This window comes from Astatotilapia calliptera, chromosome 15, assembly GCF_964374335.1.
Source record: "Astatotilapia calliptera chromosome 15, fAstCal68.1, whole genome shotgun sequence".
NCBI classification, from domain to species: domain Eukaryota; kingdom Metazoa; phylum Chordata; class Actinopteri; order Cichliformes; family Cichlidae; genus Astatotilapia; species Astatotilapia calliptera.
Window position 1 is genome coordinate 28,772,003 of NC_137436.1, and position 17,313 is coordinate 28,789,315.

Consider the following 17,313-nt stretch of genomic DNA (forward strand, 5'->3'; position numbering starts at 1 on the left):
TCGGGAACTAGTTCATAGGCTAACAGGATTGCACTTTTCAGTTTGTCGTAGTCCAAGCTGCATTCAGCGGACAACGAGGAACAAACTTCCTGCGCCTTGCCCACCAGCTTGCACTGTAGCAGGATGGCCCACACATCCCGCGGCCAACGCAAGGCTGTCGCTATCCGCTCAAACGATTCAAAATAAATCTCCACCTCAGTGTCACGAAATGCAGGGACCAGACGACTATTCCTTCCTACATCAAACTGAACGTCTGTATGTGACAGCGAAGCCACCACAGGAGGGGTGGAGGCCTGCTGGAGTTCCAGCTGTCGCAGCTTGACCTTCGTCTCCGCCTCCACTTTCATCAGCTCAACCTCTCTAGCCCTAGCCAGTTCTGCGTCCAAACGCCTAAGCTCTATCTCCCTCTTCAGCTGGAACTCTCTCTCGCTCTGCTCCTTCTCCAGCTGGAGGCGAGCTAGACGGACTTTGAGCCTAGCATCCTGCTTAGAACCCTCTGATGACTGGATGGAGAGTGGATCAAAACGGGGCAGCGTCATAGGCCCCCCCTCGGGCAACCCCTGGTCCATAGGTGTGGACACTGCTGGTTCTACAACCTGGCCTCGAACAGGAGGCGCCGCACTTGGTCCAGCCGGACCGGGTGTGCTCGGAGGTTCTTGCATTACAACCACCCTCTTCTCCAACAACCCGGACACCAGAGCGGCTTTCAGCTCGGCTTTGCGTAGACCAGTGGAGACACTGATCCCGTAATGTGTAGCCAGCTCATGCAGATCCCTCTTCCTACAAACATCTAGCAGGGCAAGCGACGGCTCTGCTGTAAACCCAGCAATATCAAAAGTGGCCATGAAAACCCAAAATGGCCTGCCAAAACACAAGCAAACCACTAAAAGGCCACACACACACACACACACACACACACACAATGCCTTCACTACAGAACTACACACAGGCGAAAGAGAAATGTGTTGTGTCAAAAAGTCAACCATTAATTGAAAAGCCCACACTCCCCCCAGTCCTGCCTGCTCAGAATCTAGCCTGTCCTAGCTTCTGGAGCGTACCAGGCTCGAGGCCACTTTAAAGGCGAATCATCAAGTGCCAAAAGGCACCGACAAGCCTACCCCCAACAGAGAATTAATCCCCACCCGGGTTTGCTCCGAAAATAAAAAAGGCAAAACAAAAAAACGAGTGTCCGAAGGAAGAGCAAATGCTCAGCTAGACACTCCCCTGTGCTAGCCGGGGAGAGCAGCAGTTGCCAAATGACCTTCACACAACACACAAACACCTGTACGCACTTGTAATCAACCCAATTCCTTTCATTCCGATCCCGGACGAGCCCCCACTTTGTTACGTCCCCACATAAAAGTCTAGGCGATGAGGGTGGGGGACAGTAACAGTTAGATCCAGGTGGAATGAAAAGAACGCCAGGCAGAGGTATTTAACATAAAATAGATCTTTATTGTAGGCAAACACCTCAATAATCATATAAATGGCAACAACAAAAGGAGACAGCACCGCTGCTATAATAAGAAATCAGGGAGGTCAACCCAAAGTGGTAATGACCACTCAACAAAGAAAGCAACAATAAGGTTTCAACAGAAAGAGACAGCAACGCTGCTAACAAACAATATCCAGGCAGGCCACACAAACTAATGAAGGCCGCCGTCACTCATGGGCAATCACTGCTCAGTTAAACACTACTCACAAAGAGCCACACACCAGAAGGCTGGTCATACGCAGCAGGCCGTTCCACACCTAAGCCAGTAGCACGCTCTGACCAGCACAGAGGAAATCCACCAGAAACCTCTCCCTCCTCCTCCACACTGCTCTTCTCCAGCTTATATCACCCCTGAGGGTAATTGGTTGTAACGAGAGCAGATGAGCAGCAGGTGTGACCTAAAGGAGAGGGCAGGGGCAGAGAGAGACAAGGGGAGGGGCCAGAACGAAGGAGGAGGAGAGAGAGAAGACAACACCACGCCCACACACTCCCACAGCCTCCCAGGATGTAACATCATTACATGGAGAAACCTTTGGAATGCAAGCATGCTGATCCACACAGGTATGCACACATGGGTATTCACAGACGCGGACTAAAGCTTTCTTGGCTGCTGCCTCAAAGCACACTGTGCGCTGTCTATCTTGCATGCTGCACAATATCGTTTATTATTTAGTAAATATTGATATCTATGACTAGCTAGTTTATTGTGATGGTGCTTTGTTTTCTCTATTATTATGTTGCTCTTTGTTGTTTGCTGTCTCCTCGGTTTGTTTTTTTTTGTTTGTTTGTTTGTTTTTTTCTCTCCATACAGGTGACCCAGGAGTTCTTTTTTTTTTTTTCCTCTCTCTTCCCCCCTCTTCTCACCGTCTCTTCTCCCCTTTGGTTTTCTTTCTTTCTCTCCCCCTCTTTCTCTCATTCATTCCCCCTGTCCTATTTATTAAAAAATAAAATAAAAAAAATAAAATGACAAAGGATGAACTGAAGCTCTGCCATCACGTAATGTCGCATACTGCTGTTTCTGATGTCATTTAAAAAAAAAAAAAAAAAAAAAAGGAAGAGGACTCCCTTACTGCATTTATTTATATTGTATTGTCTGTATAGCACTTTAGAGCACACCTTTCACTTTATTAAAAGCACCTTATCAAGTACTTTATGAGCATTGCACTTTAAGCATGGATTTGCACACAAGAAGTTTAAATATTTATTGACTATTTATTGGGAATTTTAAAATCAGTTGGTAGCCTTGTTTCAGATCCTGCACAGCTGCTCCTCATCAAGGAATGTGGTGGTTGTCTGTCAGGAGAGAAGAATGGTGATTGAGATTGTGATTAAGGTTTACCAATAAGGAAAACTAATGCATGTGTGTGTGAAATCTAGGGATAAAAGTGGTGCAAATAAGTGTTTGTAAGTTAATGATTACTCACCTTTCTTGCCTGTGTCCTCTTCAAGGTGTTTGGGCAAATGTTTCCCCGGGGGTCCAGACACCATTTAAAGGTTCCGGGAGAGACCATTGGTAAAGAGAGTGTGGTGAATCTTTTTGTGCTTGGGTTTCTGGGTTTTTATAATATTGGGTTTGGTGTAACATTAAAGTGTGAAGTATTTATTAATATGTAAATGTGAAAATGTATTTATGTATTTATTTATTCTTATTGATATATTGTATACTGTGGTGGAAGGTTGGGATTTAAGAATTTACCTGAGAGTGGAATAATGGTTAAGTCTGTGACAGCTGAACATATTTAAGGCTGCCAGTTGTCATTAGAGGATGGATTTTTGTGCTGCGAAGAAGCTCGACAAGTTAATTGTTTTAAGGAGAGCCATATAGCAAATAAATACTTTGTTCCACTACACTTGCCTTGGTCTGTCTCACTGTGTTTCCAGCCGCTAAGGGCTGCCCTGTTAAATGACATTAATGTGATTTGTCTTTAACAGATGTTTCAACACACCATAGATTGTGTCCTCAGTGCCAGATGGTCTACAGATACCAGGAGTGGACAGATGGGCTTAACAACTTTGACAACCACGTTGTTTTGTCTCTTGAACTCTGCCTTCTTTTGAGAGAAAATCTGCAGGTGAGGATCACAAAAATAAAATATACTCATCTGAAGATGGGAAAAATGTGTTTGTGTCATTATATGTTGGTGCCCAAGTTTAAATATCTGTGTAATCATTAGGGATGGGTATCGTTTAGGTTTTATCCGATACCGGTGCCAAATCGGTACTTTTGAAACGGTGCCGGTGCTCAAACCGGTGCTTAAAGAATGGAGAACACAAAATTGGTCCAAAAACCTCATGTTCAGCTGGTTTTTGTAAAAAGATAACAATGTTAGCCTTTTCTGCAGCTATGGGGCATATATGGTATCACTCTTGGCTGGAAGCAGTGCTTAAACAATGGAAAAAACACAAACTTTATCCAAAAACCTCTCGTTTAACTGTTTCCCTCTTTTTCTTTGGTCATTTTAGCCTTTTTGGCCAGGGTGAAGGGAGCATCTGCCATCAAACAAGAAGACAGCCACATGTAGCTATGATGATGATGTTTGCTAGTTCACCTTACATGCATTAATGTAATAACGTGGTTAGCCTCACGTTACTCACGCAGAGAAGAACGGTTGCTGCTGCCATCATCATCCATCATCATTTCTGCTACACTGGCAAGGCTAGGGGTCAGGACTCTCCTCTTCGTGTTTTTGGGGATGTTGCTAACTCCGCGTCTGATAACAGGCACCACACCCGCAGTAGATGCACTCTGTGTGAGGTCTCGCAGCAAGCTATCAAATACAGCGCATTTCTTGGCTTTAAAAAAAAAAAACGCTATGCGTCGCCAGGTGTTTCATCGGATTTGAGGTGTTACCTCCTTTGACAGTATCACAGTATCAGCTTAAAGCACTTGTTGCAGGCTGCTGAGTTTGCATATTTTGCTGTGAAGTACAGCCAGACTTTTGACCGCTTCGCCTAGGGCATTTTTAATCTGTAGCTCTGCTCTAAAAGAACGTACGTACCTGGACCCGCCTACTATCCTCAGAAACGTAAAATGATTGGCTAGAAGTGTATCACAGCTCAGGACCTTCTTGCTGTGCCACCGTGCTTAGATATTATTAACATACAAATGCAGTAGTATTCTGGTATATAACCAAAGATCATTAACGCAGAGAGTGTTTGTAGCAAACCAAAGGCTTGGAAAGATTAATGATTTATTATCCATTTTCCTAACAAAATATAAAGAAATACATACTTATAGAACTTTAATAAACATAAAAAAGGCATGTCTCAAGACCTTTTCACTATCCTCTCCAAACAGCAACGGTGCAAAGGAAGATGCAACACTAGGTGCTTGGATAACATAAGATGTTCAACACATCACTGAAGAAACATTTTTCTCAAAGCCAAATGTACCCCAGATGATGTCTAAGCTACAGCACGCTAGCAGGCTATTCTTTCAAAGCTTTGTAAATACTCTGATAAATAACATCTAACATGTTTTGAATCACATAATACAGCATCCGACTTTAAATACTAAGTACTGTCATGTATTTTAGACACAGGCTACAAATGTCACCAAAAAAGAATAAATAACTGAAAAGCTCCAATGAACTGCTGCCTACTCTGTAGTTTACACAGTGTTCATCTTGCCCTCAAAGAGACTAAAATCTCATCCAAAGCTTTTTAGATGTCAACTCTATCTGTCCAAGTGAAGTAACCCAGAGGGATCAGCTTCAGAGGGACATATTGGAAAGATGTTCTCCAAAATTAGCTGTCAGTAGAAGAGACATTCAGAGAACAGAGCTGACGATGTGATGTGAACAGAGGTGGGTAGTAATGAGTTACATTTACTCCGTTACATTTACTTGAGTAAGTTTTTGAAAAACATTTATTTTTAAAGTATATCTCCAAAAGTTGATTCTGTTCATCTGGACGTAGCGTTTTGTGGGAGAAACGTTTTCTCACTCATCCCAATAACTTCTTCAGTCTCAGCTGACTGCAGTTTTCCCCAATCTTATAAACAGTACATTTGCATAATGACTGAAACAAGCCCAGAGAAGGAACAATGAGCTGGGAGGTCAGTTCCTTAATCTTAATTATGCAAATTCTCATGACCATAGAGATGGCACGATACCACTTTTTTATGTCCGATACCGATATCATAAATTTGGGTATCTGCCGATACCGATATGAATCCGATATAGTGTTTTTTAATCAATAAAACTGTTTTTTAAATATCTTGCTGCATTTTGTATAAGTTCATACTCAAGTTTAAAAAACAACAACACTAAAGCTATTCTGTTATACCTGTATGCAAAAAAAAATATTTCATAGTTCAGCAATACTGATCAATCTAATAAACATAAACCTACACCATCCTCCCTATTCTGGTATTTTAAAGAGTACTTAGCGTAAATATTAAGCAACCTAACTTCCAGCAAAAAAAATAAAAAATAAAAAATAGGGAACCACTCCTCACGCGCCACCTCATGATGCTTAATCGACATAATCAACCTTAATTTGATGCAGTGTGAAAAGAAAATACACAGAAATCAATTATTTTTCAAGAAATATTAAATAGATTCAACATCTTTCTTTAACAGAACTGCAGACTGCACAGATGGTACCTTCCCAAAGGAAAAAGTACTATAGCTTACTAGGGTATATATTAGACATAATAGTTACTATATACAGTAATGGACTTCTATTCATTTTAGATCAAATTAAAACTTTGGGTGTCAGATAATTATTTAATAAAAGCTAGACTTTTTAAATGAGAATAAGAAAGAAAAGTATTTCTTTGTGCCCCCCTTTTCCCTGTTAATGCCTTACCTGCCCCCCTGGCTAAACTTTGCTAGATCCGCCCCTGCACAGTTACCAGCCGTCAGCTACGTAGAAAAGGATCCTGGTGTAGAAAGTAATATTAAATAAATTCTAACAACAGCTTAAAACAAACAAGAGAGACGGAGTCGCGACAGAAAAGCCGATCAGCTGATCATTAAGCAGTTTCATGATTGAAGTAGCAGCAGGAGAGGGAGGGACAGAGAAGACGCAGTCGCTCCATAAATCGGTTGTTAAGCTTAACGTGGGAATGCTTTACAAACATTCAGAAATGGACTTACACACTTGCTTTACTTCTCTCGGGGATAACTTTGTCGGAGATGAAATGCCGGCTCCAAATGCTGAACCAGACCACCGACAGGTCTCGCACACCACAGCCGCTCTATCACGTGATGCATACTGCTCCGACGTGCTAAGGTTATGAGGCGAGTTACGGCGTGTCGCAAGTTTTGTGAGGTGCTTTTGTGATATTTAATGGATTGGATTACATTTTTTATTTCTCTCCGATATCTGATCCAGTAATTTAGGTCAGTATCGGACCGATACCGATACGTAATATCGGATTGGTCCATCTCTACCATTGATCAACAACCACTGACCAAAACCCACTGATCAAAGACCACTGATCAATGGCCATGAGTACCATTCACAGAGAGTTGAGGAATGGCTGCAATCACAGCATTGTAAGATGGCGAAAGATGTACCCTTAGGCCCCCTCCTCGATTCAAAAATGGTCTTTCCCTTTTCACGTAAATGGCCTCCTTGACTCCGCGCTCAAACCAGCGTTCCTCACTGTCCAAGATATGTACATCCTCATCCTTGAAAGAGTGTCCGCTGGCCTGTAGGTGTAAATAGACTGCAGAGTCCTGGCCTGACGAGGTAGCTCTTCTGTGTTGTGCCATCCTCTTAGCCAGAGGTTGTTTGGTTTCCCCGATGTATAAATCCTGGCAATCCTCTTGGCACTTAACAGCGTACACTATGTTACTCTGTTTGTGTCAGGGGACCCCATCGTTGGGGTTGACCAATTTTTGGCGCAGCGTTTTTAAAAGCCACAGAGACCTGGTGTTTAGAAAAAATGCGTCTCAACTGTTTATAAGATTGGGGAAAACTGCAGTCAGCTGAGACTGAAGAAGTCACTTGGATGAGTGACGAAACGTTTCTCCCACAAAATGTTTCTCCCACAAAACGCTACGTCCAGATGAACAATTTCAACTTTTGGAGAGGTACTTTTACTCGGCAATATTTGGCAAAATTTGACTCATTACTTTGTTTTAAATAATCAGTTTAATAATAATAATGGATACTTTATTGATCCCCATGGGGAAATTACTTGTTTTTCTCTGCATTTGACCCATTCACTCAGTGAAGCAGTGGGCAGCCCACTAAGCAGGCGCCCGGGGAGCAGTGTGTAGGGACGGTACCTTGCTCAGGGATACCTCAGGGTAGCCGTTAAGTGGATTCGAACCGCCGACCTTCCGATCATGGGGCGACCACTTTACCTACTGAGCTATCCCTGCCCCAATTACATAATACTGCTAATAATGGATCATTCTGCCAGTGGAGTTTCTTGTAACTCCTTTACCAATCAGATGCAGTCACATGACCAGTTTGAAACTGTGGCGGACAGAGCGGCCCAAGTGTTTTAAAGTAGCGTGTAGATACATGGAAAGAAGAAACACATGAAAACATGGCAGAGTCAACTGTCTCCGCTAGAACTGAAGAGGATGAACACCAAGGGTGTTCATCCTCTTCAGTTGGATGAACACCATCCAACTGAAGAGTTGGATTGTTTTGTATCAAAACAATACAAAGATTGTTTCACTTAAAAGCAGTACAAAAGAACAGCTATATTTTCAGTGTTGGTTTCTACAGTGTGAGCCAAAGCAAACAGACTTTTCAGCGTGAAAAAACTCAACTCATGTAACCTGTGGAAACGTGTCGCAGTAAGTTTACTCTAAATATATTTTTAGCTTTGGTTAGTTTGATATCAGTCTTATGTTACATGTTATGTTCTAATGTTTTCTCTGAGGCTGCTGTGCCATTTAGAGCAAAAATGAATATAAAGTTTACAGCATATCTCGTCACTGGAAATGGTTTGCACTGTTTATATATTTATATTATTTACTGTAGATATTGGTTAAAAAGGCTTTATGTTGTGAAAAACTGAAATCTGGAAATTAGAATTGTACATATACATATATTCTATTTGAAAATACTAACATTTGTATATTTATTTATTTATGTTTGTCTGATAGCATTTATTTAAAAAATACATTTTCACCAATTACTTTTTTACTCTTATTTGGGCAATTTTTTTGACAACTACTTTTCACTTTTACTTGAGTAATAATATTTTACTATTTTAATTTACTTAAGTACAATTTTTGGATACTCAACCCACCTCTGGATGTGAAGATGTGAAGACAGCAACATTACAGATATCCTCAGTGAAAACAGGGCAGGGGGGCAGTAGACTGTCTGTCCTCGACATTAATTAGGCCTACCTGTGGGTTGTCCTCCATTACACAGCGGATCTTTTCCACCACATCGATGCGGCGCTGCCGGTGCAGGGCGTTGATCAGCTTGGCCAGGTTGGCATCGCTGTCCCGGATCGTCCAGTGCTGCAGCGCAGCATACGCCCTCTCATGATCAGAAGAGTAGCCGTTGGAGAAGGCAGCCACCTCACGCTCTGTGACATTAGCCAGCGACTGATAGATGTCGATCCACTGCGTGCCCACCTGGGCTGCCACGAGCTTCAGGATATCCACTCCTAAAACACCAAAAGATGGAGAAAAAACAGTTAGAGAACACATGTGATCATTTGTTCAGGAACTAATGGGTTATTCAAAGAGAAAAACCTTATTAGTTAGTGGGGAGAGGTAAATTGATTGCACTAATCACCAATCTTTTTTTTTTCGTAAGATTTATTTTCATTTTTAAATTTGAAAAACAAACAAAAAAAAAAACAAAAACAAAAATCTCACAATTATGACACAAAGCAAATATCTACAACTCACTACAACATGGCAAGTTATTGTGACTACAGGAACACTCTTAAGTGTATATTCTTGTTTTCATGCCATTCAAGGATAATTCCAAAAATCTGAAAACCAAACACAAAAAGTAATAACATAATAATAATAATAATAACATAACAATATTGGTAATTACAAGAAAGAATTAGGAGACAGTATGCAAGACAAAAGAGAACAAATAAAATCAGCAAAACAAAAAGTATAGAACACATTATACGAACTTTTCCCACCCTCCCCCCATCCCTCTAACCTTGTATGGCTCTCAATCTCCTTACATTCCTATATCTAGACAGTTTATATTCACACTTATTTATAGAAACTCTTGTGTTCAGGAATCAACGCACTTCACGGTAAAACCACATCAATCAGGAAGTCAAGCCAGGAAAGCTGAACCGGGGATCAATTTAAAACAGACCCAGGGGGGTTCAGGATCAGAAAGACTTTATTTATCCCCAAGGGGCAATTAAGAATTTTGAGTCACCACTATAATCTGTCAAGTCCAGAGACGGTAGTACTGCCAACAAGGGGCCCCAGATTTTTTCAAAGGTTTCATACTTCCCTTTTACACTACGATATCTTCTCAGGTGTGCAGTAGGACACTATGTCTGTGAAGGTTCTCAGTCATCCAGGTCATCGTAGTCAAAGGAGGACACTAGCTCATTAATCCAGTGTCTCAGTGTTGGAGGATTTTCAGATTTCCAATATAGCAGAATACATCTTTTCAACGCTGTACTCGCAAGTAAAATAAAATATTTCTTCTAGTAATTCACATTAATAGAAGCTGTGTCACCTAGAATCCATAGTTTTGGGTACAGTTCAATTGGGATTCCCATTACCCTTGAGATTATTACAATGGCGCGTCTCCAAAATTGTTCTATCACTGGGCAATTCCACAGCATGTATATCTGGAGGGAATAATTACTCAATTTTATGTAGTCTGTAAGGGGTGTAATATATCCTATGAAATATGTTAAATTGCATTTGCCTGTGTCTTATAGAGATTAACATGGTCTGTGCCTGTTCCAATAAGTGGTGCCATTCTACCTCTTCATAAACATAGCCCAGGTCTGTTTCCCATTTTCTTTTTATGGATGCTTTGTTGTGATCAGGTAACTTTTCACTGATAATAGCATATATAGAAGATGCTATTCCTTTTATTGACTTGCACGGTTTGGTGCAAAGATGGGTTTCAAGAGAGGTTTGTTTTGGTATCTCGGGGAATGCCCCTTTGGATTTCTCTTTGAAGAAACTTTGTCTTGGAAGTTTAAATTTTTCTTTTAGTTGTTGAAAGTCAATAAATGTATCATTATTTTATAAGTCAGCAACACTATTGAACGCTGTTCAATACTGAAGAAATTTAAACTTCTTAAAATTATGCAAAATTGCAGAATATTGCAGAATATTTTTAAGGTTTAACGGGGCGATCGTGGCTCAAGAGTTGGGAGTTCGCCTTGTAATCGGAAGGTTGCTGGTTCGAGCCCTGGCTTGGACAGTCTTGGTCGTTGTGTCCTTGGGCAAGACACTTCACCCGTTGCCTACTGGTGGTGGTCAGAGGGCCCGGTGGCGCCAGTGTCCGGCAGCCTCGCCTCTGTCAGTGCGCCCCAGGGTGGCTGTGGCTACAATGTAGCTTGCCATCACCAGTGTGTGAATGTATGTGTGAATGGGTGGATGACTGGATGTGTAAAGCGCTTTGGGGTCCTTAGGGACTAGTAAAGCGCTATATAAATACAGGCCATTTACCAGGCCAAGGTTATCTGCTATGAAAAGCCAGACCAGGAAAATCTCCTTCATGTTTTTCTGTGTTTTATTCTCAGTTACTTTCACACAAAGGCATCTGCTGTGATTTTCACAATTCTGATGAAATCTCATGTGTATCAGTACTGATAAATGATCAGAATTATAATATTTCTGACTGTCTGAGGCTAAATTGAATCAAATCAGGACTTTGAGAACCGGAATCGAATGGATTATAGAAATCAGCGATGATACCCAGCCCTACTGAGCAGCCTAGGCCTGAGAGAAGTGGATGTAGCTGCGGGTAATAAGAAAAGATGAAAAGAACTATTGATAACTTTTTTGTTAAGTTAAGGCCTGATCTGCCTGAAATTCATAGCCAGTGCTCTGACACGGTGCCATCAATCTTTGAATGCTGAAAAAGCACAGTGTATCCAGGAAACAGATATGATGCAATAAATGCACTGCCCAAGTGTCCCCTCTCCCCACTGCCTTTCAGCAACAGACAGCAGCAAACAGGTCGTCAGAGGAGGCCAAGATGATGATTAAGTTTAACATTTTCTACAATATTGACAAAGCACTTTAAGCACAAGTTTGTTAGTTAATAATTTAGAAATGAATATTGTCTGTATGGACTCCCCCCCCAAAGAAAGTGCACATGTAAAACTGCGGTGTTAAGCGATGCGGTTGAAAAATTTGAGTGCACATAACTTTTGTGCCGGTATGCCTACATTTCTGAAGTTAGGCATACCGGTGCGCCCATGTCAAAAAGTTAGTCTAGAGCCCTGACAGCTGTCTGCCGGCAGAGCCCGCAGGCACGTCACTGCAACCCCCTCTGGCCTCTGCTCTGTGGCTGCTGGGTGACCTCTCATTCAGGGCTCTCCTCAGCTCTTCCTAAGAGGGTGGTTCGGTTGACCCCCTGCTGATCCTCCTTGGGTCCTCGTATTCTGGGGCCTCTGGATGTCTGGGAATGATCTCCTCCATACCTGCTTCATGCCCTGGGGGACGGGGCTATGGCTTCCCACACTTCCTAGCAGATTGTTACATGGAGAAACCTTTTGAATACAAGCGTGCTGATCCACACAGGTGTGCACCTGTGTGCACACCCGAGGTGTACACACGGGTGTTCAAAGACACAAACTACACCTGTCTTGGCTGCTACCTCAAAGCACATTGTGCGCTGTCAATCACATGTATAATAACATGTAATATTCAGTATCTACTGTTAGCTAGTTTTGTGATTGTGATGGTGTTGTATTTATTATGTTGCTCTTTTTTGTTTGTTTTCTCTTCTGTTTTTTCTTATCTCAATACAGGTGATCCAGGTGTTTTGTTTGTTTTTTTCTTTTTCTTCCCCCTTTACTCGCCATTTCTTCTCCCCTCTATTTTTCATTCTCTCCCTCTCTTTCTGTCATTCTTTCTCCCTGTCCTATCCTCCAGTCATGTCTGTTTGACGGGACGTCTGTAACAACCGAAAATCCAATCAGATAAATACATAATTATAATAAAGGTCAATCAAATGGACCAATATGGCAAGGCCATGATGATCCAATTGGTAAAGTAAATCCGCTTGGCATCTTTCTTGGCCTACAGACAACAATTTTGATGGCTAAAGATCCAAACGGGACAGGCAAAAAAAAAAAGAAAAAAAAAGTGCCTGACATCACATTATTTGTTATGATATTGTCACGGCTAGCAGGGCAAGCCGTGTGAGTTTTAATAGATGACCCAAGATGCAGGCAGCTTCAGATGCGAGTGAGCTTTGTTAAAAAGGATGGACATACAAACTGGAATATAGCAGGCACAAAACAAAACCTAAGAGAACCTAAACTGGGAAAACTAACAAAACTAACCTGAAACCAGAACAGAGACAACAGAGGTAGACTTGGGGAAGCAACACAGAATGAAGCAGGGAGGTGACGGAGGGAGATAACGCAGACAAACCAGCAACAGGCAGGAGAACACACAGGGCTTAAATACTCACAGGCGTAATCGTGGGATGGGAGACAGGAGGAGAACACACCTGGGAGAAATCAAGGCTGACGAGACACAGACGTAAGGCTGAGAACACTCACACGAGATAGAGACCTTCAGAATAAAACAGGAAACTCACGGACACAGAACCAGACAAGACACTGAACTTAACAGACAGATTCACAAGCAGACACTGTGACACCATGCACAGACAGAGGGAACACAGCAGTGGGAGCAGGCAGGCACAGAACAGAAACCTAACAAATGGCAAACCTTAACAAAAGACATAACCAGAATAAGCAAGAACATAGAATAATATAAGGAAACACAAAACACTGAGTCGTCAGACTCAGGAACATGGCAGATATTATACCGGGTAAACTTCTCTCCAAAGCCCATAGCCTCCAACATTTGAAATAGAAAGTTTGGCTCAATCCTGTCAAATGCTTTATTTGCATCCATAGAAATTATTAGCAGGGGGTTTTGATTTTTTTGAGCAGTATTCAATATATGGCGCAAACGTCGTACATTATCTGCTCCATGCCTGTTTTTCATGAAGCCTGTTTGGTCAGTGTGTATTATCTTAGGCATGTCTTCCAATCCAATGTTGTGATTTCCAATCTGTCAGGCTCAGGAGAGACTCGGAGGCAGACTGTCACTTAAGTTCACAATTTATTTACACACAGACACCAGGTGCGGATATATACAGGTGAGGGGGCACAGGAAGAGGGTCTCCGGGGAACACAGGCACGGCAAGGGGGCGGGCTATGTACACAATCCTTCACTGAAGCTCAGGTAGCTCGGACTCCGGCTTTTAGCTCACCAAACGGTGGTCCTCAGGCTGGCGAGAAATGAGTGTTACACAATAATCCAGTGAAGAAGCACTCTCAGCAGCCGCCTTAAGAAGTGAATGAGATGAGACGATTGTTTGCAGGTGTCCGAGCTAGGGGCTGGAGCCGTCATGACTCCGCCCCGGTAAAGCGCAGTGCGCAGGAGGGGAGAGAGAGAGACGCAGCACAACAAAAACACTTGTAGCCATACAGAGTCAGCCGAGAAGGCACAGGGTCATGACACAATCAGTCTGGTAATTTATTATTTTCTAAAGCTTCTATAATCATATTCGTGACTGGGGTCAGTAATTTATTTGAGAAAACCTTATAATAATCGACTAAGAATCCGTCTGGTCCAGGGGTCTTATTATTTTGTAAACAGTTGACGCAGAGTACCTCCATCTCAGATATATCTGCATCAAGCAGTTCTTTGTCCTCATTATGTGATTTGGGAAGGGTTACTCGGCATTTAGTAAGGCTGTTGTGTTTTTTTAGATGTTTTAATGCGACGAATCTCTTTGCAGCAGTACTGTCAGCCCCTTGCTCAGTTTTATAGAAATCTCATAGAATCGTTTAAACTCTGCATTTATGGGTGCTGATTCGTCAGCCTATAACAGCTGTAGTTTTTAGAGACACAGAAATGGCTGTGACAGATTTAGTCATCAACGAATACCAACTAATACATCAACCAGTCACAGCTGCACTGACAGCTGTCATTCCTGAAGCAATCTCCCATGAATCATAAGTGTGTATCAGTAAATTCTCTCAAATAGCCTTAGGCGTCACATTGTACTTCACAATCTCCTTCAGACACACACTGCTGCCTCTTCAGACTCTCTCTGCTCTACTTTCACTGACTCTTATGTGACTTTTCAGTGAAACTTAAACACTGCTTCATCTGTTTGTAGGGTAAATATACAGTAACTCCCTTGTTTTGTTTGACATGTGTGTTTGTTTTGTGTCTGTGTGTGTGCACTTGTACAGGTTTTTACCAGATGTAGTTTTAATGTCACACCTTCCAGTTACAACCTAGTTAAATGTGAAATGAATACCACAGAATGTCCATAAGGTGCAGTTGCAGTCTGGCAGTGGGAGCAGTGTGACAGTTCAACTGTTTAGGAGGGAAATGGCGAGAGGAAAGAAACTGTGCCCATGTCGGGTGGTCCTGGTCTGCAGGCTTCTATACCGTCTGCCAGAGGGCAGCAGGTCAAAAAGTCTGTGTCCAGGATGTGAGGGGTCTGTGAAGATTTTCCCTGCGCATTTCCTGGTTCTTGAGAGGTACGGGTCCTGGATGGAGGGCCCCCCTGCCCTCCATCCAGGACCCGTACCCCTCCCCGATGAACATTTCTGCTGCCCGTACAATCCACTGCAGTCTGCGATTGTCCTGTTTAGTGGTTGCTCCATACCAGACTGCGATGGAGGAGGACAGGACAGACTCAATGACTGTAGTGTAGAACTAGAAGACTAGCAGCTCCTGTGGAAGACTGTACTTCCCCAGTTGTCTCAGGAAGTACATCCTCTGCTGGGTCTTTTTGAGGATGGAGTTGATGTTGGTCTCCCACTTCAGGTCCTGGGAGATGGTGGTACCCAGGAACTTGAAGATCTCCACAGTCGACACCGGGCTGTCTGATATAGTGAGGGAGAGCATTGTTGAGGGATGTCTCCTGTAGTCTACTGTCATCTCTACCCATATGGAAAAGATATAGTAAAAACTTATATGATTTACTCATGAAAGTGGCCACTTTCTCATTACTTTCATATATTGTTTTAGTAAGTATCCAAAACATACAAGTTTGATTATATAATTTTTCAAGGGATCTTATATCTGTTTTCACTCTTGTATGCTTTTCATACAAGTTTCACACAAGATAGATACAAACTTTATAAGATTTATACAGTGGGGCAAAAAAGTATTTAGTCAGCCACCGATTGTGCAAGTTTCCCCACCTAAAATGATGGCAGAGGTCAGTAATTTGCACCAGAGGTAATTATTCTGTTATTATATGTTACCTTATATATGTAATCAAAGTAGTTGAATTAGAATACTGCTGTAGATCACATTATACCCTTTAATATAGAGTGTGTGAGCTGTATGTAGTTTAGTTCTCATTATACTTTTGAGTTAACAGAACATATTCACATATTAGTTCATTAGATAAATGTGCATCACTCTGTATCCTTGATCTGCTGGGAATGTGTTACACTGTTTTCTTGACATGCTTAATTGTTGAATCATGAAGAGAAGGTTGTAAGCAGGAGACTCTGTGTCTAAAGACAGGGGAGATAGATAGACCACATTCCACACCCCCACCTTACAGAAAGCAGAGAAACAACTGCCGAGGTCATAACTTAGGCGCTGTAACAGAGAAAAAATGTGATGTTTTGGCTTTTACGACTAGCTGGGGGCCACTAGAGACTATAAAAAGCTGAGCAACCCGTCACCATTTTGAGACATGTGCCTGACCCTCTGGTAGCATCTCTCCCGTCCGGACGTTGTAATGCTCTTATTGTTGAATTGTATGGAAATAAATGATTGTTGATTGAGCATTTATACACCGAGTATTGTCCTTCCTTCAGCCCAAAGATACAAAGAACTGCGTGTTTTCAACAACTTTCACTGACTCTTATGTGACTTTTCAGTGAAACTTAAACACTGCTTCATCTGTTTGTAGGGTAAATATACAGTAACTCCCTTGTTTTGTTTGACATGTGTGTTTGTTTTGTGTCTGTGTGTGTGCACTTGTACAGGTTTTTACCAGATGTAGTTTTAATGTCACACCTTCCAGTTACAACCTAGTTAAATGTGAAATGAATACCACAGAATGTCCATAAGGTGCAGTTGCAGTCTGGCAGTGGGAGCAGTGTGACAGTTCAACTGTTTAGGAGGGAAATGGCGAGAGGAAAGAAACTGTGCCCATGTCGGGTGGTCCTGGTCTGCAGGCTTCTATACCGTCTGCCAGAGGGCAGCAGGTCAAAAAGTCTGTGTCCAGGATGTGAGGGGTCTGTGAAGATTTTCCCTGCGCATTTCCTGGTTCTTGAGAGGTACGGGTCCTGGATGGAGGGCAGGGGGCCCCGATGAACATTTCTGCTGCCCGTACAATCCACTGCAGTCTGCGATTGTCCTGTTTAGTGGTTGCTCCATACCAGACTGCGATGGAGGAGGACAGGACAGACTCAATGACTGTAGTGTAGAACTAGAAGACTAGCAGCTCCTGTGGAAGACTGTACTTCCCCAGTTGTCTCAGGAAGTACATCCTCTGCTGGGTCTTTTTGAGGATGGAGTTGATGTTGGTCTCCCACTTCAGGTCCTGGGAGATGGTGGTACCCAGGAACTTGAAGATCTCCACAGTCGACACCGGGCTGTCTGATATAGTGAGGGAGAGCATTGTTGAGGGATGTCTCCTGTAGTCTACTGTCATCTCTA

At 42.4% G+C, this 17,313-nt stretch overlaps 1 protein-coding gene and 1 long non-coding RNA gene across 4 annotated transcripts in view; both read right to left on the bottom strand.

Moving 5' to 3' along the window:
* tnfrsf21 (tumor necrosis factor receptor superfamily, member 21) overlaps positions 1-17,313 on the bottom strand; it is a 201,471-nt gene that overhangs the window by 97,453 nt on the left and 86,705 nt on the right. For all 3 annotated transcript variants that reach the window (XM_080289961.1, XM_080289960.1, XM_080289963.1), the window contains one exon: positions 8,821-9,086. In XM_080289961.1, coding sequence (XP_080146087.1) covers positions 8,821-9,086 — 266 coding nt within the window. The remainder of the gene's footprint in view (positions 1-8,820; positions 9,087-17,313) is intronic.
* Positions 2,688-7,445, bottom strand: LOC145420593 (uncharacterized). Its single transcript, XR_013901919.1, has 2 exons — positions 2,920-7,445; positions 2,688-2,788 (listed from the first exon to the last, which is right to left on the bottom strand). It is a non-coding gene; the product is annotated as an uncharacterized LOC145420593 (long non-coding RNA).